Raw genomic sequence first — 27488 nt, forward strand, 5'->3', positions numbered from 1 at the left:
TGCTCCTTAACTCAAGGTATCTTGGTCATTCATAGTCCTTTAACTATCTTCTACTCTCCAAGTCGTTATTACCAGGGTTAACACACCTGTAGTCCTCAGCTCGCCACTGTATTTTACTTGTCTGTAAATTATACAAGGTGACCGCTAACAATGCACATATGTTCTGGACATATTTCTGCACATTACCTCCATCTGTAACACTGATGACATGAATCGTTTATAGCACACATTTGCACATCTGGACACATATCTGTATACATATGTGTAAAAGTCGCCAACGCAAAGCCGACACTATTTTGACTCACAATGCTGGAATTATGCTGGAGGCTTCAGCAGCCACGCTCACAAAAAGACATATTTCTGCGATTCCAGATTTCCACAAAGTAACGGTGTTCTGCTCACATAAGGAAACCAATGACCGTGTTCCTCCATCTGTACACCTGATAATGTGAATAGCAAATGGTGCACACCGCTTCAGTGGCGCACATCCGCTCCAGACCTGTAAATCTGTCAACGAAGATGCTGTATCTTTTATTTATTTGTTGTGTTATTCTCATTTTGTTCGATTGTTGTAATTACTTGTATCATCCATTTCTCCACGGGGACCATTTCAAGTTTCACCTAATATAATCTAACCACTTTAATCATGTTTTCTCATTTGAAAAATTCCTCATCAAACAAAAGAGATGTCGGTAATATCTGATTGTTAATGTGCTAAGAAAAGAAGAAAACAAAACAGCAATAGCATCTGGACTGCACAGAAGCCACAGTGAAAGTCACATAGCGTGCCTGTAGGCCACGCAGTTGTCATTGACTGGCTCACAAGAGCAGAGTAATTTCTGTCCCCCTGAGGAATGAGACGTTCTTTGTGCTCGCTGTTACGCAGAAAAAACAAGCACAACAGAAAAGATGCGCAATGATGTGGGTCAGTCTGGAAATTTTCTGGCCGCCACAGAATGAGGGTCACCTGCCAAAAGTGTGGGAGCTCTTAGTGGTACAAGAAGTAGGCAAAAGTAATAGGCAGAAATAAGTAAGTAAAATAAGAAATAATCTGGCGGAATTGCATTGTGGGAAAAGCAAGAACCATTTGTTAAAAAAAAAAAGAAAAATCCTAAATTATTTCATATTAAATGTAAATGTTAAATGTAGCAAAACTAGAAGTACACATTCAACACAATGTCCAGATGTTTCAGTGGTAGAAGTGTTACGTCATCCCTGCATCAAGCTCTATACAATAGGCTTAAATTGTTGGTGATCCACTGATTCTTTGATTGCTTACTCTGAAAGACGGCTGGCTCCAAGTCAAAAGTGTATCCAGAAACCTTTCACAGGCTTTGTGAAATCTTTTTCTTAAAGGTAAATAGTACTTGCAGGTGTTAGATACAGTAAATGTAGTCTGGTAATAAGTGGGATATTTAAGATAAGATAAGATAGCACTTTATTGATCCCCTTGGGGAAATTCAGGTGCCACAGCAGCAAATGGCAGACAATGCCACGGAAGTCAAGTATGTGTCAAGTACAAGGCAGTAAAAGAAAATAGGCACTACAATAAAGGTAAGGTACATAATATGCAACAAAAGAGACAATAGAGACAAATAATGTAAATAAATGCAACTAATAAATGCAGTCCATGGATATATTCCAGAGGTATGTAATATCCGAAATATCATTTCCTTTCAAATGAAGTGGAGTAAAGGATTAAAGTTTTGCTAAAATGAAAATACTAATACTATACTTCAAGAAAATTACAAGCACCCCAACAATGTATTTAAATACAATCTGGAGTAAAAGTACTTAGAAACTTCCCAACCCTTCTTGTAACCTTCTTAAAAGCTGTCAACCATCATTTTCACATGCTCCTCTCTCCCGAACGACTAGTGTCTAGCTCTTGCCTACCTCCTGTGTTCTAATACATTCTCCCTAATGCCACCTATTTCCTCTGCCTCCTCCCGCCCGTCCCACTCCCTTAGCTAGACTTATTACACAAAACCCATCACAAAGAATTTTAAGGACAGCCTAGACATTATACAGAAACAGCTTCACAAATTGGTGTCTAATGGGCAATGGCAATGGGCTGTGGAAATGCTGCGGATGTTCAATATTCACATCTTGTCCAATGCAGGCAGACATTTTGCCTTGGGTAGGCTGAGATAATAGGAGTGCAGAGAGTAAGGCTAGTTTTGGACCAGATATTATAACCAAGGACCTTGTTTCAAACTGAGAGATCAACCGTTAGTAAAAGTGACACTTAATCCTAATAAATGACTACTGATCGAAGAAAAACACACAAAAATAGCATTAGACTTAGTTAAGGCCTTAGCCTCCAAAATACTAACATATTTGAGGATTGAATAATCTTGAAATATTGATCAATGCATTACAAATGGATGGAGGGGTAATGGCCACAGCGTTTTGGAATGTAAAACGTCATACAGCACCAAGCATGCATACATCTAGTTTTGCAATCACTGTCTATTTAGCATTCTGTCCCATATAATTACACTTTAGCCGCACTCTGGACATATAAATCAGTTTACTATGCCACAAACTGGCTATCAAGCTGGGGTGTTTTATAAAAGGACATTTTATCTCACCACAGACCAACCACCTAACTACCCTGCTAAACTGCACACCCAGTTTACCACATTCCTTTCCATTTGTGGACCCATTTAAAACACCAAACCAATCACACAACTGCACGCCCTCACACATATACACACACACAGAAATCATGAGTTTATTATATATGGCGCACAATGTTTAGGAGTTTTGAAACATACACACTCTTCAAGGATACATGTACACACACACACATAAGCCAGTTCAGCCAGTTTTCTCAGCTACAGCGTGTGTCCTCTGAAAATGAAAATGAGGATGGTTCTATTTGTCTCTATTTGTGTTTAAGCAAACTGCATGATAATTTCCCGGTTGGCTATGTAGTCTACTTACTCTGGGATGAAGTGAACTGGCGAATGCAAGCAGCGGAGCAGTTAATGGCCTTGATGAATCTGTCTCTGTACACTCAGTATACTTGATGAAAACCTTATATTTCTAAAGCCAATGTTCACTGGGTGGTTTGATACTGCACACAAGATTCAGGCACTTAGCGCGTGGCGGTTAATGAAAGCTTGGAAGCTTTGTGTGGAAAAAACAGATATAAAACATGGAGTTACCTTAATGGGAGGCTTGTGTCCGATGGGAGCTCAGCACTGTGCATATGCAGCCTTGACCTTCAGGAAGTAGTTTCACGAGGTACTTAATTTTAAAAGGTAGAACCATTCTGATGGGGATAAATATTTAGCCTGTACTTTTTAGTATTCCATATAGTGCCAACACTAAAGTTCAACATTACATTTTAGCGACACTTCCAGAAAGCTGGTATAAAAAATAGAAAATACAAAAGCACTTATCATCATTTATGCAGTAATGGATACCTCAATTTAAAAGCACCGTTTTATTTTTGCAATAAACTAATGTCATGTGAGCAGCTGTGCCAATATTTGATTAAATTTGCAGTAAAATTGTTGAAATAGTAAATTAATGATTAATTTGTGAGATTACTGAACAATTCAAGTAATGTTAAATTTCTTGAAAAAATTCTAGTTTATTTAACAATATCATCTGGATTAGCTAAACAAGAAAATATTAGCTTTTTTAACAAATGAAGTCTCAAAACTTATATCTAATGTACTATGAAGACTGGATATTTTAACTTTTGTTGTTAACTTTTGTTTACTTGAATTGAAAGTTTAGATAGTACTTTATGTCCTAAGTGAGTTTCTAATTCACACCTCATTGTATGATTCCAGAAGAATACATTACTGTTAATGAGAAAACAAGTCTGTTTTTAAGACTTTCTGGAGACATAGAAGGGTTTCAGTCTGCAGTATGTCAGTCAACCAAATGAAATGTATCTTCAGGCTGCATGTCAGCTTCAGTTTCAGTCTTTATACATCCTCATTAGGGATGTTAATTATTAATCGACGATCGATTAATCACTGTCAATAATTTGATCGATCAACCATATATATAAAGCGGGCGGAAGCATTACACCCGAAAAGACAACAGTGTTCATTGTAAACATTGTTTTACAAAGTTGAAATACAGCACCTCTACAAGCACAATGAAAGAGAATGCATTCCCCCGGCCGGCGAAGTTGGCACGACACTTTTTGTGCCTCCCGACCCGGGACAGCTGTTCCCCTGGAGCGTGTGTTTCAGCGGATGGACTGACTGTCACCAGGCTGCACTGGACTCATCTCTGACCACGCAGATACGCTCTTATTCTTAAATAAACCAGTAGGTTGTTGTGCCATTGTTTCCAGTACGTAAACTGTGGCAGCGCCACAATATTGGCACGGCCTGCACAACATAAACAGTTAATCAATGTACAGAAATGATCTAAATCGCTCTGTAATGCGTCTAATAGGGATGCTAATTTAGAATTTTTTTTCTGACCGATAGCCGACCCTCGTTAACCTATCATTAACCGTTAACCGACAAGATTAAAATGTACTATTTAGAATGGACGAATGTCTGTGACCCATTAAAAAAATTACCAATACAACAAATGTTTTTTTTTTTCCATAGGAAAGGGTTTATTTACATGACTGCATAAACAACAACAGAACATAGGCTACCTGCAGCGCTGCGAACTGAATAAAATAGACAGCCTACACGAAAAATATATAACTTAAATAAATGTTTAAGTAAATAGCAAATGGTAGCCAGACTTTCTAATGAACAAAAACAGATTAACAAAACGAAAACACACACTGAATCCTCCAGCGCCGAGACCGCTGTATAGAACCTAATTAGTAGGCATGCTAGCCGGAGATAATAGCCTAGATCTCCCGTGTAGGAAAATATTTTATAGCCTAACTTATTAAAATAAATAGCAAATAGTAGACTTTGTAATAGGCTAATTAATGATCAAAAACAGCTCGCTTCATTTTGCTCAGGCTTAGCGAAACGTGTGTTTCCAATAAAAGGCAGTTGTGGTTGCACGTGTCGCCCCCATGAGTTCCTATTTAAGAAATAGATTGTATAGCCTATTTTTCTTTTACAATGCAACAAACTTTTTTTTTAATTACTTTTTTTTTTTTTTTGTATAATTTTTTTTAACTGTTTAACTGATAGTATTAATCGGTCAAAATTCTTATTGTCGGTTAACGGTTAAACGGTTAATTATTAACATCCCTAGCGTCTAATGTGCGCATCACGTCATGTCTGTCATTTGGTGATGCAGCAGCTCTGTACTCAACCTGACAGTCCGTTTCCCGTTCTGAAAACGTTCGTAAAAAAATATTAAATTCCACAATTTCTCTGAACTCACGAACAGGAAAGAGTAACTTGATACTTTTCAATTGGACAATTAACGCTGCTCAACACTCAGAAAGTTATCATGAGTGCAGTGCAGAGACTTCATTGCATATTCCGCCAGTTGGGTCCTGTTGGACACAACGTAAAGACAATTTAAAGTAATTAACCCTAAAGAAAGTACCTTTTCAGCCTGTGGGAAAGACTGAATTTTGAATTATGCTTGGTTGAGTAACTTGTTGAGTAGGCCCAAAGACAGATGTAAAAACACACATTTTGTATTTTCTATTTTCGATGTCAAAAGCTGTTTTTTACATAATGATTAATTGATTAATTGGTCATTAACGTGGCCGACGATCGATTAAGGACATTTCTGAAAATTTGCATCCCTAATCCTCATTATGGAGTTCAGTAAAATAGTCTAGACTAAATTCTATGCACTCAGCCTTGTTAGTTTTACACTTACAATTGTGAAACGCCAGAGGATTCCTGCACAGGAATTTCAATCAAGCAAAACAGCTGAGCTAAAAGTTTGAAAAGCAGTCAAATCAATTGCTTCAAAGCATTGCTGTTCAAGATCGTCAGCAACACTTTATGCCAACAACATACCTTACACACTGGCTGATTCCGATTACCATTCCAATCCATTATGTTCACTAGACTTAGACCTTTAGTTTGACGTCAATGGCTAAAAAATTAAGAGATGTATTTTTTCCTCCATCAGAGATCTTACATCCTTCAATGTGCACACTTTGTTTTCATTTCTGATGTATTACTCATGGCTCTCAGTATTGGATTTTAGTAGTCGTAAAATTGTCAGATACCCTGTTTTAGCCATGAGTCAGCCGGATATCCCATACCATACCCTTGTACCCCCAATTGCTAATGCTAACGCTGATCTCATCTGCTCTCTCCACAGGGTGGCGCTCTCTACCACTCGGCCAGCTGTCCTACTGGACCAAACGCCAGTGAGACACACCTTTAGCTTCCTGGACAGCTGTCCATTTCTTTCGACCTTTGGGAGGACTCCCCGCACTGAGCCACGTGACGAGCAAGCATCATTCTGCTCAGAGCGGACTGCACACACACACACGCGCTCAGCTGGCTTTGCTGCCACTGAAGACGATCTCCGTGAAGTGGAAAAAGACTGATCAAACATTTAACAGTGGGGAGTGAGACAGAAATAGAGAGGGAAGGACAGAGAACCGATTGCAGGACCAGAGACCTTGATTTTTTCTTTTTTAAAGGTTTTCTCCCTGAACCCTGCTGTCCTTCACCACACCACACCCTAGCCCACAGGCAAACTTGTCCATCACAGCCTCCAACCCAACTCATTACCCTCACTGAACTGTGAAACGTATGTTGAAATAATCCTTATAATACTACCGCTACTAATAATAGATCCAAGTTCCATAAGGACTCTTTTTGGCTTTTCAGAGTTGTGGAAATCTCACTGCATCTGTACTTGCTGCTGTGGCTAATTTTGTTAATTAAAGCCACGACCTGGCTATTGAAAACAAGTGTAACACAGCACAGGACTGTTTTTTTTGCATGACCTATTGCTTGCATGAGTATCCAGGATTGCTTTTGACTTCGAAGAAGGAGCCTTGAGCCCTCAACCATCTTCTGACTGTCTGTCCGACTCTCTAGCGTTGGGTGTGGAGCGGTGGTTTCAGAGTTAGGCCTCTGGACGCTCGCTGAAGATGACTTGAGTTGGCAGCCCTAAAAGCCCTTTACCCAGACAGACAGCGAGAGAGAGAGAGAGAGAGAGCGAGCTTGGCAGTGGGAAACACACACAAACACACAAATGTGGGTGGCGAGACGGCTTTAAGCCATGCTGGTGTTACTCCTCTTGGAGCCCTGGAGTACAGGCTATCATCATCCTCATCATCATTCACCCAAGCTGAGGGAGATACGGCGGCCCCAAGGAACGAGGCTACGTTTCTGAACCGTTGGAAGAGGACCGGGAAACCGCTCTAACACACGCAGAGATCCACAGCGACAGCCTCGATCACACATACGTACACACAAACACTCCTCTGCACGAATCCTTGATCCAAGAAAAACAAAGCTGCAGCGGACGTGAAAGGCACAGAGACTGAGCAGGTTAGCAAGCCCTCGGCACTCACACCCCAGGTTGATTCAACCTTTTATCCACACACACACACACACACGCACGCACACACATATTCTCTCTGCATTCACCAGATTGACAAGCACCGCGCTTACATCTTGCTTTCAGCTACATGATAGAAAAAAAAAACACACGCTGGCTCTGTACTCCAACAAAGGCTTTTATTTCAGAACATGATTGAAACGTTTGGAAAAAATACCACAAAGGGAGAGGAAGGCGAATGCGGAGGCGAGAAAGCTGAGGCCGAGAGGGAGAGAGAAAGACACAGGGGAAAAAGAAGAGGTGGGGGGTCCAAATCTAAATGAAAAAGAGAAACCTAGTCGCCAGGGAGGAGAGGAGAGAGGAGGCCTGAGCAGGAGGACAGAGCCGGGGCTGATTGATCCAATCTCAGTGTGTAGGAACGGAACGAGGGAATCAACAGACGAGCGGAGAGGAAACGATAAAAGAGGATTAGAAAAAGAGAGAGAGACGGGGGGGGGGGGGGGGGGGACGACTGCACGGACACTTCTGTAAACAAACCTGAGAGTGGATATAATGAAAGATTATGAAAGGAAAGGAGGCGGTGGGCGGGCGGGAGGGAGCGATAGCATGAAAGAGATAAAGATGCAGAGAGAGGAGGGTGGCAGGGGAGAGAGCGACAGTTGGAGAAAGTGAGAGAATGAGCGAGGGAGGGGAGCAGACAGAAAATCTAAGGATCATTAAGAGGACGTGTCGATAGGAAAACCTGGCAAGCAGGCAAAACACACACACATACAGGTTTGTGCCAAAGGGATGTTTATGAAAGGGAATGGGGGGTAGTATGGCACTGAAGCATATGCTAGTTGATATTCATAAAGCATTCCCAATATGGTCTCAGCTCCCACCTTGACACTCCCTCTTGTGTGTCTGTGTGTGCGTGTGTTCCTCTCTCCCTCTTTCCCTCTCTCAAATACTGGCAATGCTTGGAAATAGTCAGTTTTGTGCTAAAAAAAATACCAGAAATAAAACGCATGGGTCCATGCAGAATTGCATGTGCATACATGCACATATATCGACACGCATATACACTCTTTTTCACCCAGACATATCAAACGCTGCTTGTACTGAGCTTAGAGAGGAGATGGTTGCTGATACAGGATCTCTTTCACATACACACACAGAGGCACACACAAGAATGTGCAGGTATACATAATGTAGCTATTTATACACGTATCACACAGAAAACATAAAAACAGCCAAACAATCTCTGGAGCCATTCCTCTTTTTTGCAGCACACTCAGCTGATGCTGATTTGCGTCTTCACTGCCAGGAACTCATTTCCCCTTTCCTCCTCTGACTGACTGTCCAACTCTCCATCTGTCTGCTCGCCTCACTCACTCCCTCACTCCCTCCCTCTCTTCTATTGTTGCCATCTCTTGTTTGCTTTGCATGGATTTTGACTGCAGCCAAGGGGCAATTTTGCATCTAGTATTGAGTTCACACACAGACACACATACACATGCATGCGTGCGTACAGAGGGGGGGGGGGAAAACCTTGCCTTTAGAGGATTTGTTTATCAAATGTGCTGTCAAATCACGTCAGGCATTTCATGTCAGGGCACATTTTCCAGCCCCGGGCTACCCGAAAGAAAGGATTCAAACAAGAATGTGCCACAATGTAATCTTCACAACTTTCACTACTGTATATTATTCATATTCTATAAATAGTGCAACGTGTATGTGGGTGCACAGAGATCATTTTATTTATCTGAATTGTAAATTTGCGTTATTGATGTTGGTGTCAACGATGCGCTAGAAGACAAGTCATAAAACGTCGACCGAGGAACGTATTAATGTTTATGAAAAATGCCTCTCTGTAAAACATCTCGCTAAAACATTTCTTGGGATTTCAGGACCGTTTCCCTGAATAATTTATACAAATTTCACGAACAATAACAACTGAAAAAGAAAACATGCATTATACATGTCAGCTTGTACTGAGACCTTGTGTTCATGTGTACACTTTGTGTATATGGGCATTTGCTTATTTGTATGTGTGCTTGTCTGTGTGTGTGTGTGTGTGTGTGTGTGTGCGCATGTTTTGTTCCTAACCTCAATCAGACTCCTGCTGTTTCTGACTGTACAGGAACCCGTGAAGACCTGCATTTCTAGAACCCCATTCACATGTATCCCGTTTGTGATTTCAGTTGAAGGTTAGACTCAGGGCAGTCAGAACAAGTTTGCTACTTCTGTTGTCTTCCAGGCTATCAACAACACTGCAGGCAATTAATCTGATTTCCTTCTCCCCACTCTCTCCTCCATTTTAGTTTCATGTCACTCACTCCATTTCAGTTAATCTCCCCGGAAAAAATTCTCCCTCCCTCATTTTCCTTCCCCGCAACTGTCACTGTCCAATTTTCTCCATCTCTGTCGCCCCTTGCTTTCTCTGATTCTTGTAATCTCCCTCACCCACTCACTCCACCCCTCATCTCTCTCTCTCCCTCTAACTGCCCGTTTTTCTTCTGCTTGGTCGGACTGACCCATATAATATCGGACAGCCCCCTCTAAACTACGTCTGACTATTCAATCCCCAAATCTCCTACCACTTTGAGATAAAATATCACTCTAAACAGCATGTGGAAAATACAGCACTTTGCTCAAGCCATTTTGAAGACGTATGTAACTAGGCCTATATGTGGTTTGCCTTGCAATAACTGTTTCAGTCACATTCTTGCCTTTGTTTTCCTTTTTAGTGTAATGAGTCATTCTTCCCTTGATTTTAGAATCAGTGAGCTACAGCTTTTGTTCTTGATTTAATTCATTTTCCCATTCCCTCTCTTTCCATCAGGAGCTCTAGAACACCATGGCGGCTGAGAGTCTTGCTGAGCTCCGCGATTGGCTCTTCCTGCTCCTCCTGTGCCTCACCTTATTGGCTGAGATGCTGGAGCTGGCGGCGGCGGCAATTGCCATGGAGACGGGCGACGGGGATGAGGGTGCCGTGTGTCCCTCGGTGTGCCGCTGCGATGAGGGTTTTGTCTACTGCAACGACCGCGGCCTCAGCATAATTCCTCCACTACCGTTAACGGCTGCCATCCTCTACTTGCAGAGCAACCGGTTGAGCAACGCTGGGCTGCCTCCCTCACTGGAACGCAGCAGTTCCATACGGGTGGTTTACCTGTATGCCAACCAGTTGGATGAATTCCCTATACACCTCCCGCCTTCGTTACGGGAGCTCCACTTGCAGGACAACAATATACGAACGTTACCGCGCTCCTCCCTGGCCAAGCTACCGTTGCTAGAACGTTTACACCTGGACGATAACTCCATATCCACAGTTAGCATCCAGGAGCGAGCATTTTCTGGGACTCCGCGGCTGCGCCTGCTGTTTCTCTCTCGGAACCACCTGTCCAGCATCCCTGCAGGCCTGCCAGCATCCTTGGAAGAGCTGCGACTGGACGACAACCGGATCAGCACCATACCCACGCATGCCTTCCGAGGGCTGTCCTCCCTCCGACGCCTGGTCCTGGATGGGAACCTGCTGGCCAACACACGCATCGCAGATGACACCTTCTCCCGTCTCTCCAACTTGACCGAGCTTTCGCTGGTCCGGAATGCCCTGCAGGCGCCGCCTGTCAACCTGCCTTCGGCACACCTCATGCGACTCCATTTGCAGGACAACGGAATGACCCACATGCCGAGGGGGGCGCTAGACGGGATGCGGCGGCTGCAGAGGCTGGACCTGTCAGGGAACAACCTGACCAGCCTCCCGCGGGGTCTTCTGAAGGACACAGAGAGCCTGGAGCTGCTGCTGCTGCGAGGAAATCCCTGGTACTGCGGCTGCAACCTTCGCTGGCTCCATGCCTGGCTGCACGGCAGGGGGTCAGGGGTGACAGTTAGGGGTCTGATGTGCCAGGGACCTGAGGCTGTACGGGGCCAGGCTCTGAGAGAACTGACCGGGCTGATGGAGCAGTGTGAGGGCCCCCCTGCTGGGCCCAGTGCTGGGGTGGGGGCAGAAAAAGGTGGAGGAGGTGGAGATGGTGGTGGAGGGGGTCAAGCAGTGCCTCCAGCCCCCCACGGCAGCACCACCACCACCTCCCTCCTGGTCCCTACCCAAGGTTCCCTCTTCACCCTGCGGGCAAAGCGGCCGGGCCTGGTGATGCCCCTGCCTCCGGGGGAAGGGGGGCAGGTATCCGGGGAGGCCCTGGAGCTGACTGTAAAACCTCTCTCCCCGGACAGCGTGCTGGTGACCTGGCTGTGCCCGCGACCGGCGCCCTCCTTCCGCCTGTCGTGGCTGAGGCTGGGCAGCAGCGCGGCCCTGGGTTCCATCACAGAGACCCTGGTTCCCGGAGAGAGGCAGCAGTACCTCCTCACCCAGCTCACCCCTCGCTCCCATTACCTCATCTGCCTCCTGCCGCTACGTCAGGACCCCTCCATAGGGGGCGCCAGTGCGGGCTCGTCTCGGGCTAGCAGCATTGACACGGACAGTAAAGACTCGGCCCCGGCCTGCGCTCAAATAGAGACAGGAGAGGCTCTGGTCAGCGCAGGAGGGGAGGGGTCGGATAAGGACGGGCAGGACTCAGAGATAACAGCCCTGCCATTGGCTGGGATCATAGGGGGAGCCACAGCATTGGTCAGCCTGCTGTTGATCTTCGGCATCTTCTGCTGGTATGGACAGAGGGCGGGTTACATGTCGGGAGACTCCGGCTCGTACGGCAGGAGTCGAGGTGGAAAACATTATGATGACTATGTGGAGTCGGGCACCAAGAAGGACACTTCTATCTTAGAGATCAGGGCCCCTCCCGCAGGCTTCCAGATGACAGCCATGGCCCATCAGCCCCTGCAGCCGAAGCTGGAGGATGTTACCTACATCCACACCATTTTCCCCTCCTCCTCCTCTTCCTCCCACGCCAACGGGACCTACCGGAGCAGCCATGGAGCAGGCAGCCTCAACGGCACCATCCTCAGCCAAACCGGTCACCACCATGTCGGTTACGGTACTAACCGCGGTTACCGAGAGGGTGGCATCCCCGACATAGACTACGCCTACACGTGATGACACAGGGACACGCTCCCTATGCCACCGTTGCCAGGCGCCATTTGTAAGGATGACGACCCCTAGGCCAGTGGCCATTTTGTCCTTGGTTTCCAAAGTACCCTCTGTGCCTCTGCTGGTTCAATTCTGATTGGTTTGCTAAGTAGAAAAGACTGATTTCAGCTATGTTGATTGGACATTGCTATTGAGTAACAGAAGTTAACAGTCAGTCCTACTATATTATAATATACTACTGTATATTACATTATACAGTAGACCTGTGTTTCAATGCTACTTATGGTTATAAATGGTTATGTTTTCTCTTTTGGATATCTCAATGTCTTTCAAACCTACCGTTCTTCTCAGCTCATAATAATACACAGTAACTTATTTGAGGTTGATATACTAGGCTTAGCTGATTTAGCAGGAGATATATTTATAATATGAGGAAAAGGCACTTGATGTGTATAGAGATAGCTCTCATATCTTCCAACCAACTGTAAGCTCTGTGCTGTATAGATAAAGGGATGACAGAGAGAGAAATCGATGGTTGTTATAACCCACAGATGACAATGCATCATGGTTGACATGAAAAGATGTGTTCCTAGGCCCCCTCCTTTCCTCTGGTTTTCTCCCCTCCTTTTTAATTTTTCCTCCCCCCCCTTTTTTTTGGCTGAGGCTCTTTCCTTTTATTTCTCTCGTGTCTTTTGTGGTGCCGTGAGCAGAGGACGACTTTGTTCTCGCCAAGGGAGCTGACAGCAGTGATAACAGTTCTGACAGAGATGGGAGACACAAACCACAGCATGGGGAAACTAATGAGAGGGAGAGAGAGAGAGAGAGGATGAGAGACAACAGGGGGAGAGAGAGAAAGAGATGGATGGATAGATGGATGGATGGAGGGCGGGAGGGAGAGTAGATAACAGAGACGAGGGGAGAGAGGGGGACCCTTTTGGGAGGAATGGAGATGCTGAGAGAGGTGTATTGGCTTGAGGCAGAGAGCCAGGAAAGAGGAGGAGAGAATGGAGGAAGATGAGCGAGAAAATGGGGAGGGGGGCGGGTGACAGATGCAGCGGCAGGAGGTAAAGAGGCAGACAAAAGAAAAAGAAGATGGGGGATCGAGATGGGCGGGGGGGGGGGGGGGGGGGGGGGGGGGGGCGAGCGGGGAGCCAGCGAAGAAGAGAGGTGACAACTGGAATAATTTGACATCATCATCCAAAGAATGGCTCAAGTTTTACCCGTAACATATCCACCACCGCCTCAGCAACAACCTGAGGGAAAACACACCGCACACTTCCTTCAAGGTCTGATGTTTCCATCGGAACAAAGGTGATGATCATTATTAATCAAACATCATCACCACTGACACAATATTTAGTTAGTGTTCAACTTGCATCTTCATTAAAACATAGTCTCTTTTATGTGTCACCTATCTTGCTATCAGAGTGTCAGTAGGTCGATATGAGAAACAGAGGTGGCAAGACAATCAGAGAAAGATATCAGAAAGGAAAATGACTGCAAAGTCCAAAAGACACATGACTGGTTTGAGAGGAAAGCAATTAAATATCTCCTTCTCAGAATTAGAAAAATTACAAAAAACTCAGACTATCTGGCTAATTTCTTTTGCAGCTGGTCTCATGATTAGATTACTCCTGCAAATGAACTAAAAGTAATCTCATCATACGCCTTATAATAGTAACTTATAATCTTCAAGAGGCTGGTTAAACTTAATAAACTGAAAATGAGTTTTAGCAGCAACAGATTCGGCGGGGTTCAGAAGAACTATTCCAGTCTAATTGCTCTCTCTGCTGAAACCGCTTCATAACAATAGATCTATCCTACAGCGTTGTCAAAAAAACCCCCAAAAGATCAATAGTTGTTACTGTTTTCACTCGTAATTTAGGGAGACATCAAAATAAATTAGTGTATTTTAAATTTGGGCATTTTAAGTGGAAGTCAAACTACTATTTGAAAATAACAAACCATTAATTCAATTTAATGAATTAATTTCAAAGTTGATCCGATTCTCTGAGGTAAACATTAGTCGACTCAGGGCCCGTCCTCCAGTTCCATAGGCCTTAGATACTATAACATAGACGCAGTCCTGTTATCAGGGATCACAGCCTGACCGCAACACTGTGCAGTTCAACACACACACACATACGCAGAGGGAAAAAAGGTGGCATCTGCTTTCCGACTGCCTCCCACTGACCCCACTGATACACCTTAAGAGTAGGAACTTCAAAGGAAATGCATACAGCGCTAACAATAAACAGCCAGAGATGAAAAGAGAGGAGGAGGTAGAGAGAGAGAAAAAATAAAGAATAACCAGGCAGTAGAGAGGAGGAGGGGGGGTTGGTTTAGATAGAGCCTGTAAGTGTTGAAACCCACTCTTACTTTCAGTAGCTCTCTTTCTCTTTTCCAGCCTGTTTTTACTGTGTACCAGTAATATTGGAGAAGCTCCGGTGTGTTTTTTTTTTTTAATTTGTCTGTTTTTTTTGTTTTTTTTTAAAGAGCACCGAAGCCTCCTTTCATTCTGTTTAGAAAAACCTTTTCCTTTAAAAATGTCGCCCTCAGAAGTGATAATGAAAACACTCTTATGTATAAACCGAAAAATGGGCGCAAAATGCTATTCCATTTATTGGTCCGTCGTCTTTTTTTCTACGCAGATGAATAAAGACTTCTAAAAGGAAAAGCAGTTTCACGAGTTCTCTTTGTCTGTGGGTGTGTGGGGGGTTCATTAAATAAGAAACAAAGGCTGGAGATATCTAATAATGCACTGTGATGGCTAAAAAAAAAAAAATCAATGTGAACCTCACATTATTAATATGATTTATGACGAGACAGAGCGGACCTCGTTAAATCAGACACACTGGATGAATACATCAGCGCCTATACGCTCCAATTCTACCATTTGGAAAGGATCTGCCAGCTCACCAGGGCAGACGCATGTGTTTGTAGGTTTGTGTGTTGGCGTGTGTTTCTGTGTGTGAATGACCAAGCGAGATTGAGTGACTACATGTGTGTGTGTATGTATGCATGTGTGTGTGTGTGTGTGTGTGTGTGTGTGTGTGTGTGTGTGTGTCTACGGATGTGTTTATGCTCTGTGCTCCTGACTTTGAGTGAAGACATGCCTCTCATTCTAAGTGAGTGCTAATGCTTGTGTAAGCATGGATCAATATAACGAACGGGGGAGTGTATAAGTGTCCATCTTAAACTAACTGCTTGCGACGGCTGCGTGTGAAGGAGAAACAGTCAAGTAAATGTACTGTATATACATAGAAATGCTTTTCTGTATATGCTGTATGTGTGTGGCTGTCAGAGAGACAGAGATACTATAGCAGGTTTATCTACAGGCTTTGTGATTGTGTGTATGCGTGTGTCCGTGCGTGTGTGTGTGTGTGTGTGTGTGTGTGTGCGCCCACGCATACGGTAAATGTAGCTGCAGCTATATCTCCACCTCTGTGCTCTGAACAACAATGCCCTGAGTGCTTAAGAGTCATTATGCGGGCCATTCACTACTGCAGTCCATTATCTAGCCTCCAGCCCACTGGCATAATTATTATACTCATATTATTCTACACCCAACAAAAAGATGTATACTCAAATACTCAAGTGTCTGTTGAGTTTGAATTTTATTCATTCACTGCAACAAATGGGATCACAGTGTACTTCTCAGACGTGCTGCCAATAAATAACATCTAGGACAATGCCATTTATCCAAACTTCAATTCTCTAGGACACCAAAATGTACTGAAATGAATTAATGACTAAAAATAATTGAAAATCTCAAACATACATTGCTTATTTTAACAGGTACAACTGTGGTATCTACAGCTTTTTAGCTAAATCTGGCAATTTTCGATGCCTTGCCTCGTGAATCAGTGCATTATTTATCACTTCTCTTTGATCAACTTAACAGTGTGCAACAAAATGGTCAGTAGCAGAGATGATGAGATGATGCAAAGCGACATCGCACTGTTAAGTGTGTCAAAAGCGTTTGCACGCACTGTATAAGCGTATTCGCCAAAAGGTCAACGTGTTCCTTGAATTGCATGCAGCCATACATACATTTCAAGGTGACTGTGAGAGAAATGAGATAGACTGCGGACTGTAAGACCGCTCACATCTTCATATTTCCTTCCACAATCTGTGGGTTGAACTCACACAGTGGTCAAGGACGCAGAGGGAGAGAGAAAGAGAGAAAGACATAAACAGACAGATGCAATACACAGACAAGACAAATGCACGGATTGGCTCACTCATAAGTGCACAAACAAACAAACCCAGACACATTCGCCCACACACACTCGAAACAACCGACACATACACACAAGTTGGTATTACTAAGCTTGCAAGGACATCCCACAGACTATTGATTTCCAAACCCCACACCCTTATCCTTACCTCACCTGTGATACCAATCCCAACTCTAAAATCAGAATGTTCTCTCATCAGGACCGAGAAAAATGTCCTCACAAAGATACAAGTCCAAGAAACAAACACAGACAGAGACAGGGGAGCGCGTACACCTTGGAGCGACAGGGGATCGGCGGTCCCGACGGACCCACCAAGCTGGATAACAAACACTGACACATTTCTCCTCACACACACACTCCACAGAACCAGCGAAATACCTCGGAGGTACGAAGTGATCCAGCAACAACAATAACAAAACACTAACTTGTGGCCTGCGATTCTCTGTAGCGGTGGATGGAGAGGATATCAATGGAATAAACAAGGCAGAGAGTAGACCGAGACAGCCGCCAGGTATTCTAACAACACCGACTGGATGAATTAGGCTGTCTGTCAGGCAGAGAGCCACTTTGGTGCGAGTGCAAGACCCCACTAGTGAGAGGGGGAAGAGGGGAGAGGAGCATCTGCCGAGAGAACTTCTGCCACAGCGATGCTGAAAGCGTCCCCAAAAAGATAATCAAATTCCACTTGTATTGCAATTGTCTGCTATTCAATTTCCCAGTGTATTGTATCTTTTTATTTAGCTAAATTATTTATGAGCCTGTAGACCACAGAAAATGTTTAGTAACCCGGCGGATAGGCAAAAGAGCATTTGAAATTGAACTGAATTAAAAGCATTTATAACCTTAAGTAGTCTTTGTGCTTCTCGCCTGTCTTAGACCGACAGGGTGAATAATTTATGAATTCCCTTTCTTCACATGAAGAGATAAACCATCAGGCATTCGGTTTCATCTCGTGCCCGCGTGAGCAAACTGTGCGGAGAAACAACTTTCTGGTCAGGAGCGTTCCAGGCGGTGGATGTGGTCTTGCGGGGGCCTCGGCCTTCACTCCTGGCTCTCGGGGGCTTTGCCCCGGGCCACGCCGCGACTTGTAGACTTGCAGTTATGGCAACTTGTGATTTCTCCGGAGGTATCGGCTCTCCGCCTCTCTTGTGCACAGGCAGACACACTTCAGCCCAAAAAAAAAAAAGAATTCCAGAGTACACCAAATTATTCATTACTCCGCTGAAAATGCCACAGAGCTGTTTGTGATAGTACAAGAGGTCCAGCACACACAACCTTCATTTGAAGGTAATCGCTTGATTTAGGGCTCCATATTTATGGCTAAAATGACATCCCACGAGTATTTTGGAAGAAATTAGGATCACAATTATTAATCATAATCATTTGTCTAAATTATTCGAAGGACAAAATTATTTTATTTCAGTGGGCATTTCGCTATATATGAATATGATTATGCATAATTACTGTGCAGTCTTAGTAAGTTGTATTGAGAAAAATCTCAATGCAGGTGGTTTCATCATAATAAATCATATAATGATACACAAACTTCAGTGACAAATGCATGCATGTAGGAATACACATGGATAAACACACTCACACATCTCTTGCTGCTGATCTTGAAGAAGACACAGGCAGTTTGAATAAACGGTTTTATCCGTCTCTTCACTGACCGACCTTGTTGGGACCGAGTTGACCTCTGTCTCCAGACGCAGTCCTTGAAGTTTTTACTTTCCACCGGCATGAAAGACAAATCAACTCGCGGCTCCCTTTCAATTTAGCTGATGCAGGGAGCGGGCTTACTTGTAAACTCAGAAACCCCAACTCGACATCAAATGCTCTTCTTGGAATTACTGAGGATAAATATTCCCTGTTTTGATCACTGAAACTGTATTGAGTTGAAAGTGAATTAACCCCAAATTTTGGAGGTAGCTTTAAAAAACAAAAATCTTACACTCAACAACTATTGAAAAATTCTTACCTGTAACAATTATTGAAAATGATTAATGATTTTGTTAATGATGAAGTTTTGCTTATTGGAGATTTTAACACTGATGTTTCTAATAATGATCATGCTGTTTAAGATGTTCACAAATTTTTGTCACAGGTTTGACTTGCATCAGTTTATTTAATGAGCCTACTCGTATAAGCAGTTTTACCAAAACTACCATTGATCTTATACTAGTTTATTATTAGTTCTAAGATATCTCAAAGTGGGGTGGTTAATTATGGCTTGAGTGACCACTCCATGATATTCTGCTCTAGGAAAGTAAAATAAATAGTTTTCAATCTATAAAAATCAGGTCTACTAAGAACTACAGGAAAGAGTATTTTGTGAGATATTTACAGCAAATGGACTGGTCTCCAGTGCTACTAACTAGAGATGTTGAACAGGCATGGGAATTTTTTTAAATTATGTTTTTAAGAGCAGTTGACTATGCAGCTCCAATTAAAACTGTTAGGGTTAAACAAAGAACTGAGCCCTGGATGAACACTGATATTTTAGAGAATATTAAGTGCAGGAAAAAATTGTTTTTGAAGTTCAGCAAAACAAAGGACCAGTCTGATTTTAATATATATAAGTCACTGAGAAACAAAATAACCAGTTTAATAAGGGATGCAAAGAAGTCCTGTTTCAGTGATCAAATTGCTGAGAATAAGAACAACCCCAGAAAATTTTGGCAATCCCTAAAACAATTAGGCTACAGTAGTAGGATTAAAACTCAATCCAAAAATGTCTGCTTGAACATAAATGGAGAAATTACATCAGAGAAAACCAAAGTGGCCGACAGTTTCAATACCTTTTTCATATCTGTAGCAAATGAGCCCTGGACACAATGGGTTATATAATGGAAGCCAGGTGCAGGAGTACTACTCACTGCAGGGTGTTGAACCTGACTCCTTTTCTTTTGCTAAAGTGTCCCAGAGCAAGGTGGCAATGAGGTTAGCTGAAATAAACCATGTGAAAGTGACTGGTCTGGATAATATACCAGCCAGATTTGTTAAAGATGCTGCGGAGCTCATTGCAACTTGCATAACTCACATTGTGAACCCCTCTATTGATCAGGCAAAGGTGCCAAATGATCTAAAACTGGCCAGAGTTGTTCCACTTTATAAGAAGGGGAGTAAGGTTGTACAAGGTAATTATAGACCTGTGTCCATTCTCTGAGTTCTATCCAAGGTTCTTGAAAAAATTATTCTTGAGCAGATAGAGGAATACCTTTTTAGGAATAATATTATGTGTGATTTACAATCAGGTTTCAGAACATCACATTCAACGGATACATGTCTGCTATATCTCACTGATTGCATAAAAAGGGAAATTGACAATGGTAAACTTTGTGGTATGGTATAACTCGATCTGCAAAAAGCATTCGATACTGTTGATCATCAGATTTTACTTTACAAATTGAAGGCTCTTGGTTTTAATAACTCAGCCATTGACTGGATCAGATCATATCTATTGGAATGATACCAGAAGGTTGAAGTCAATGGGACTCTGTCAGGGGTAAGACTCAACAGCTGTGGAGTTCCCCATGGTAGTGTTTTAAAACCTCTTTTATTTTTGCTTTATGTTAATGACATGACAGCTGCTTGTTCTTGCCCACTCTTTCTGTACGCAGACGACTCCGCTCTTGTTGTTTCCCATAAGGACAAGTGCATGGTTGAGAGCTGTCTGGGTATAGAATTGGAGAGTTTAAGCAAATGGCTCACTGATAATAGGCTCTCTCTCCATTTAGGTAAGACAGAGTCTATTCTCTTTGGGACCAAGGTGAAGTTGGATAGATCACCTGGCTTCAATCTTATGGTTGGAGACACAGTAGTGTCAACAAAAAACTGTGTTAGTTATTTAGGCTGTGAGCTGGACCAGTCTCTCACAGGGGAGAGGATGGGCTTAAAAGGTATAGCCAAAAAATCAAATTTCTTGCCAGAAAGGCTAAATTTCTAGACACACAAACCCTGAATGGCATTAGTTCAACCCCACTATGATTATGCATGTACGGCGTGGTATACCAGTACCCCTAAGTACATTAAAACTAAATTACAGACATCTCAGAATAAACTGATAAGAGCTGTGTTGAATTTACCTTCTCGTACCCATGTTGGCCGCACCCAACTCACAGAACTAAAATGGTTGTCAGTTGAGAGCAGGGTCAAACATTTGAAGCTGGGTCTTACCCATGGAATAATGAATGGCTCTGTTCCCAAGTATTTAAAAAATTATTTTAAACTCGTCAGTGATACTCATGGATATGCGACTAGAGCCAGTGTAACAGATTTTGTCCCCTGTAGGTTTAAGAGTGCATCAGGGAAAAATACCTTTTTGTACTCAGCAGCTACAGAATGGAATCTATTGCCATCCCATATTAAAGAAATTGTCACTGCTAACCAATTTAAAAGAGCAGTGAAGGGATGGCTGCTGAGCTGCTGACAGTCAATGTTAGTTAGTTGAATGTTAGTTATTTTATATAATAAATATCTTAATGTTTTTTATGTCTTAAGTGATTCATGCATTGCCAAGACCTGCCTGTGTTGACCATTGCTTTTTACAACGAGGACCACAATGGAAATAAGTCTTCTTGACTTTATTGTGTGTTGAATTCCTCGACAATTTTATATGTGTATGGTTGTGGCCTAAGGGCCTTCAAACCTATGTGTACTTTAAAATCTGTCAAATAAAATCAATCAATCAATCATTGAGCTGAATCACAGCAGGACCTGCCATTTAAAAAACTGGTATATTGACACGACTGAGAGGCCGCCACCAACCAACAACACCTGCATGTAAATTGGCTCTGTAAACGGTTAAGGTCATAAGTTGGCTAAATCTACATCTTATGTGTCAATGACAATACAGATGTAGTTTACAGTATCAGGCTGGAACCAGATGGGTGTTCTCTTTTCTCTGGACTTGCATCATCACTATCAACTCGCTGCACTACATCCATCAATGACCGCATTGAACACTACATACTGTACTAACCTATTCCAAACAATCCCACTATCTTGATGCAACCGCTGCTAAACCCCATGACCTGTGAAAGCCCGCTGTAAGCATCTCGCTGCACTATATCCGTCATCGTCTACTTCATCTTCCACTTGAACGCTACATACTGTACTAACTGATGTTCTGATTGATCAACCTGTCTATCAGTCTGGCTCTAACCGGGGGCCCCGTTCCATCCGGGACAAGGGGAACAACAGGATAAGTGGATAAATAGCTCCTATAAATAGCCTTGTCATTTCCTAAGCTCTGATAATGCAGCCGGGCCGACAGCGTGCGCATCGGGCACCATTTCATAACAACGCCTGACAGACGGCAATTATAAGATGGTAATTGTGTCCAGTGTGTGCTGTGTGTACTTGGTGTGTGTGTGTGTGTGTGCGTGTGTGTGTGTGTGTGTGTGCGTGTGCGCGTGTGTGCTTATGTGACCAAATTGTTGCATGTGATGAGAACATGTAGGCAGACAATGAGGGCCCCTTATACTGGCTGGTGGGGTGGGGGGTGAGAGGATTCGGGGTTAGTTCAAAACCCATTTGAGAGGTTACAATGATGCGTCCTTTGTACTTTGTTCAGTAAGCTATGATTACAAAGATGAGAGAAAATGGAGGCTTATTGTCGGGCTGCATTATACTTTATTATTCTAATAACACCGCATACAATGAGGATAATCGTACCCCCGATGTGCTTTTAATTTGCATATCTAATTTTTTCTCGTTCCTCTTCGTGTGTCTCGCGTCTAGTCAGAATTATTTGCACGGCTGGTTCAGTGAAGCGGGGTTGTATTCAGATGTCAAAAGTCTAAATGCAAAACATCAATCACCAAAAGATGATATACTCATTAAAAAAGCCATTCATCAGGTGATTGTGGCCTTGCTCCTCTTCCATTTTTTCGAGAACTGTTATTGGGCCGAAGTATGTGACTTGAGGAGCCAAGGAGACGAGGACTTTGGATGTGCAGCCAAGGCCTTAATGCCTGCCTGATTACTTGTCTGGCACTAAAACCAATATTTCTAAAGAAGGGCAGGCAGTACACTATTATTGTTATAAAGAAGTAGGAAGGCAAAACGGATTATAGGCATACTGAAGCATCCCAGTACATTAAGTGCCACTGCAGGAAATTGAACCCTGACCTACACAGGGGAAGACACACAGGTTTGACAGTTGGGGGCTTTATAATCCGAGTCATACTGGCCCACTGTGAAAACCTCAGGGGATCAGGCCCAAGTGCTGTAAGCCTTCAAAATACTATATCAACACATATAACACATTGGTTACATTCAGCCAGCCATTTTCAATGTGAACTTTTTCCACAATAATTTCCCTTTAAGTGCAGACCAGGAATCATCTTCCCCATCAACAATCTACGCCTTTACCAGAGTAGGGGAAATAGCAAAACTAACTGCAGCATTGTCCATTACTAGTTCAGCCCAGACCGGAGGACCATCACCTGGCCCAGCTCCGCGAAACAAACCAACACATCTGAACACCGCACTCCGCGTTGATGACCGTAGCTCTGATGGGCCAAGTGCTGATGATCAAGCTGACTCCTCTTCTCTTTTACTCCCTCATTCACTCCATCTCTCCGTCTCCCACATCAGCCCAATCAGGCTAATGAGGCTCGCGCTTCCTCCTTCCCTTCCTCCGTGCTAAAGTGGCGATTGATCGGAGGGGTGGGAAAGCTTTTAACGAGGGAGGGGTGGGAGAGAAATAATTAGCACGAATGAGCTTTTCTGCAAACTCCTTCAGTTTGGCTTCTGTGTTTTCATTTATTTACCGACGCGGACATCATTAGGGATTAACTCTCCAAGGGTATGTTAACTTCTCAGTGTCGGGGTGTAAATCAATCTGAAGCTGTATATTGAGGCCCGTTTGTCTAATGCCAATGTCTTGCTTCTGTCGGGTCACGGCCCTGCGATGACGTCTAAATGGAAGTGGGAGAGAAGGGGGAAGGGAGAGGACGCAACTCTTGGAGATGCACAAACCAGCAAGGAGCATCTAACCTTTTCCTCCAACATCCCACTCAAATTGAGATAAAAACCGGACACCAGAGTGTCTCAAGGGAATTGGGGGCACTGAACCTTGAAAGCTCAAAATGTTCAGTACACAGAGAACATTAATATCGCTACCCGGATGACCAATAAAGTGGTCTCTCTGTGACAGTTGTACCGTAATTAAGTCAGACAGATCTGGACTAAAAAACTGGAGCGGCAGCAGTGTCTAAATGCATGCTGGAGCCAAGTCACAGAGCCACTGCAGCCTCCGAACTTTGCCCATGGCAAAGACACAGATAGTAGAAGGGCAAAACAAAACAGCATGAATTGAGCGCAGCGCTGAAAGAGTGTGAGAATCAAGTGTCTAGATTTAGGCTGAGATAAGACAGGGGTCACCAGTGCAGACGATCGCAAACCTCAAGAAACTACGGAGCAAACACGGCTGAAATTTTGAAGATAAAACAAAATGGCAGGCGCAAACACAGTTTAGCAGATACTAAGCGAAGTCGAAGCACAGAACCTGATTCCTCAGAGAGGCGCTCTGATCATCTAAAGCCTTAAAGATATGAAATACGCCTACAGCCTTTCATTTGCTTTACCATCACAAATGAGCCATTTCAAGAGGGAGTCTGAGAGTCATTTCATATTCATTTCAGAAGTTATTTTTTTATCGGGAGTATTTGAGTTAAAATCCTAAAAACTAATATATGGGGAAATTAGTCTAGCTTACTTATTACCTCTCTCCATAGTATCTAGCTACTGTACCAATATAAAGATTCAATTTCTATTTTCAAAATGAAGTGTAGAGACAACCTTTGATATACACAGCCTCCATTCCATTCAAGTCTAGTTTGTACTACAGAAGAAAGACTTTTCAAGACCTTCACGATCTTAGTGATTTCCCTAGAGCCTACTGTACAGCAGCTGTGTGAACACATGAAGTCCTGTAATGTCAAAACGTCCTCAGATGCCTTCTTCTCTCTGCTGACTGGGGCTGTGAATCCAACACCTAACTTGGTACTGTACCGATTTTTGGTATCAAAATGAATTTCAATTGAAAGGTATAGCATCAAAAGCCTTAAATGATGTCAGGTTTTCTACTAAGGAGAACAGAGTCTGCATAGAAAAGCAGCTGAAATGAAATACCATGTACCTTATGCCCAGTGAAATGTGCTTTTATTTCACAATCAGTGTAAACTTTGAAGTATATGAAGTGGTAGCCTGTTATCGAAAACATTTCCAGCAATACTCAGCAGTGCTGGTGACCCTGCCTACAGCTGCCACTGATTACTACTGACCTCGCTGATTAAAATTCATATAGAGCAGACATTTTACGATGGATTTTCCCTGACACTCTTTTATTGGCTTTTGCACGGCAAATTCCTCTTTCCACTGAAAAATCTGACCACTGATTAACGCCTCCATTCGGCGCGCTCTGCCCAATGTTTTGGTATTTGTCCTACCAATTCACCAGCTTGTTGAATATACACTGAAAGACTGGTTTTGTTGTAGGTAGAGTGGCGGTCGTGGCTCGGATAAGTTTTGACGGCCCGTCATTTACGCAGAAAGTGAAGCGGCGCCAATTTGCCTCTGTAAGTGCTGTGTTTGAGAGCATACGACGGGCATATTGTGAGAACGTGTCCATTAGCCCGACTTCACTAAACACAATGTCAGCGCAGTGGGGATACTGCTGTAGGAACTAGAGCTAAGGGAACAAGTACAGTAACTACGGTAGGGAGAAACAGTGCAGTACACCTGGGATCAGCTTCACTATGGCAGCATAAACATTTTACGACTGGCTTTTCACTTTTTGAGTAAACAATATAACTCTGACCCCTGAGTAAACCGCATCAGAATGTTTACAGAATCAAGTAATTAAGTCCCACTAAAACCTTGATTAGGGGTGTTAGCCACTAGAAGATTTTTAATTTGTCTTGCCTTAATTTAATCGCCCCCCACGCATTTAAGAAAACAAGGCAAAACACACACACACGCACACACACACACTTTATTGTTTCTGTCTGAGGCTTTCTTAGAGCACACACAAATGTGGAGTATTTGTCTGCGATGGCAAACTTGCTGTGACATTTTGCATCTTGTAATGTGAGCCTGTCCTAAGAGGAGCTGACAAGAGCTCTAGGGGAGATGTACGGTAACTGCAGCAGAGAGAGAGAGGGGGAGAGAGAGGGAGAGAGAGGGAGAGAGAGAGTGAGAGAGAGAGAGAGAGAGAGAGAGAGAGAGAGAGAGAGAGAGAGAGAGAGAGAGCTATGGGGACTGTGGGACCTCAGCAGCCAGAGCAGCTTCTGTTCTTACCTCCTTAGACCCCTGTTAGTCCCAGGGAGGCTGGGTTGATCACAATACCTTCCTTGATTAAGGCCTTAGATGAATGCACAGGCTTGATGAAAAAGAGGCAGTCATCTTAGGATAAAATATGACTGACAGACCAATAAACCTGCCTCAATGGTGCCTCAATGGTAAGAAAAAAACAATTACTACAGCTGGCTAGGACACGATAAACTCCCTAATAATCACTGCCTGTGCAGCTTCGGTCATACATGGACAATAACTGACAATAACAGTTGAGATTCATGTATTGTAGCCTTCAAAGTAGGGCCTGGGAAAAAAAAATCACTTAATCCTTGGCCCAACTCTGGAGAATCCCTATAAAAGTGGTTAAGCACTCAAAGTTTCCCACTGTCTGTCCTCTATTACTCCAGTCAAATGAGGAAAACGAAGCCCAGGTGAAGATTCAGAAATCATTTTAGCCCGCCTGAAGCAATTTGGAACAACCGCTCCGCCATACACATCCGAGCAGCGTGGCTAAAGCAGGGATGTCTGCCAGGCTGATTTTGGCGCTAAGCACAGCGCTAAGCCCCGCTGACAAAGCCAGCTAAGAATCAGTGAAGCCTTGCAGAAGGAGCGCGACGCTGTGCTACTGTAAGGTAATGCTCTTGTAAGGGGCTCTACCTGCAGAGCCATGGGTTAGCCTGGTATTATCCTCTTAAAATCAGCAAACAGGATCACTGCGCCAGTCCCCTCCATCCCCCCCTCCATCCTCCCTCCTCCAGCCGCTCCACCGGATGTCCCGCTGATGTCTGTGCGTCTGCTTGTCCGGCCATCCGTGCCTTCCCGACGCCAACGTCCCGATCCCTCCATCCTTTCTATCACCCAAGACCCACTACAACAAGTCAGTTGTTTTCTGCTGTACTGACTCCATTCAAATTCATAAAATGATAAATAAATGACTGTGACATTCAATTCAAAAATGGCCTATACATTTTTCAAAGTGACAAACACACTCCAAAAACCATTTCATTGTAACCAACTATACTGGTGTCTGGCTGTAGTCTGTGGCTGTACTGTAGTTTGTTTCAGCTTTCCTTTACATTGTGCACATGAAAAAAACAAGCTCTTTTTATGTAGATTTATGAATATGTTACAGACACTTTCCCCCTGTAATACACACATAAATACTGTACTGCCATGCACTTAATCTTATTCATCCACAGTAATTCACGTAGCCTGCAGGTTAGAACGATACTGCTGTCATTGTGACTTTAGGTAGGGTCTACTTCTGGCCTTCGTGTCAATTACATGCCCACACTTTATTATTATTCCTTATGAATCAAACTTACGTTCAGGCTTATATCTGCATCTCACGTTTAAGTCATTTCATGAAAATCACAGATGCATTAAAGTCAGTGAATGGTCAGAATGAGCTCGCCTGTACATGCAAATTCCTGCCACGTGTAAAGCATTTTTGTCCTCATGGCCCACCATACCCTGCTCCTTCAAAA

General features: G+C 43.4%; 2 protein-coding genes across 2 annotated transcripts in view; one reads left to right on the plus strand and one right to left on the minus strand.

The window, feature by feature from the left end:
• Positions 1 to 27488, minus strand: part of LOC139653917 (ADP-ribose glycohydrolase MACROD1-like) — a gene marked incomplete at its 3' end in the record, with an annotated part of 64556 nt that overhangs the window by 31212 nt on the left and 5856 nt on the right. The window lies entirely within an intron of this gene.
• LOC139653914 (leucine-rich repeat transmembrane protein FLRT1-like) lies at positions 7300 to 12463 on the plus strand. Its single transcript, XM_071530925.1, has 2 exons — positions 7300 to 7424; positions 10259 to 12463. The coding sequence occupies exon 2, from the start codon at positions 10274 to 10276 to the stop codon at positions 12461 to 12463; it is 2190 nt and encodes a 729-aa protein (XP_071387026.1). The 5' UTR covers positions 7300 to 7424; positions 10259 to 10273.

The sequence above is a fragment of the Centroberyx affinis genome, unplaced genomic scaffold, assembly GCF_046629955.1.
Source record: "Centroberyx affinis isolate AG114_WGS23_722 - 3 ecotype Tasmania unplaced genomic scaffold, CSIRO-AGI_Caff_v1 ptg001999l_1, whole genome shotgun sequence".
In the NCBI taxonomy this organism is placed as follows: Eukaryota; Metazoa; Chordata; class Actinopteri; order Beryciformes; family Berycidae; genus Centroberyx; species Centroberyx affinis.

Excerpts from the sequence above, each read along its gene's own strand:
- LOC139653914 (XM_071530925.1), top strand. The coding sequence starts at position 10,274 with ATGGCGGCTGAGAGTCTTGCTGAGCTCCGCGATTGGCTCTTCCTGCTC.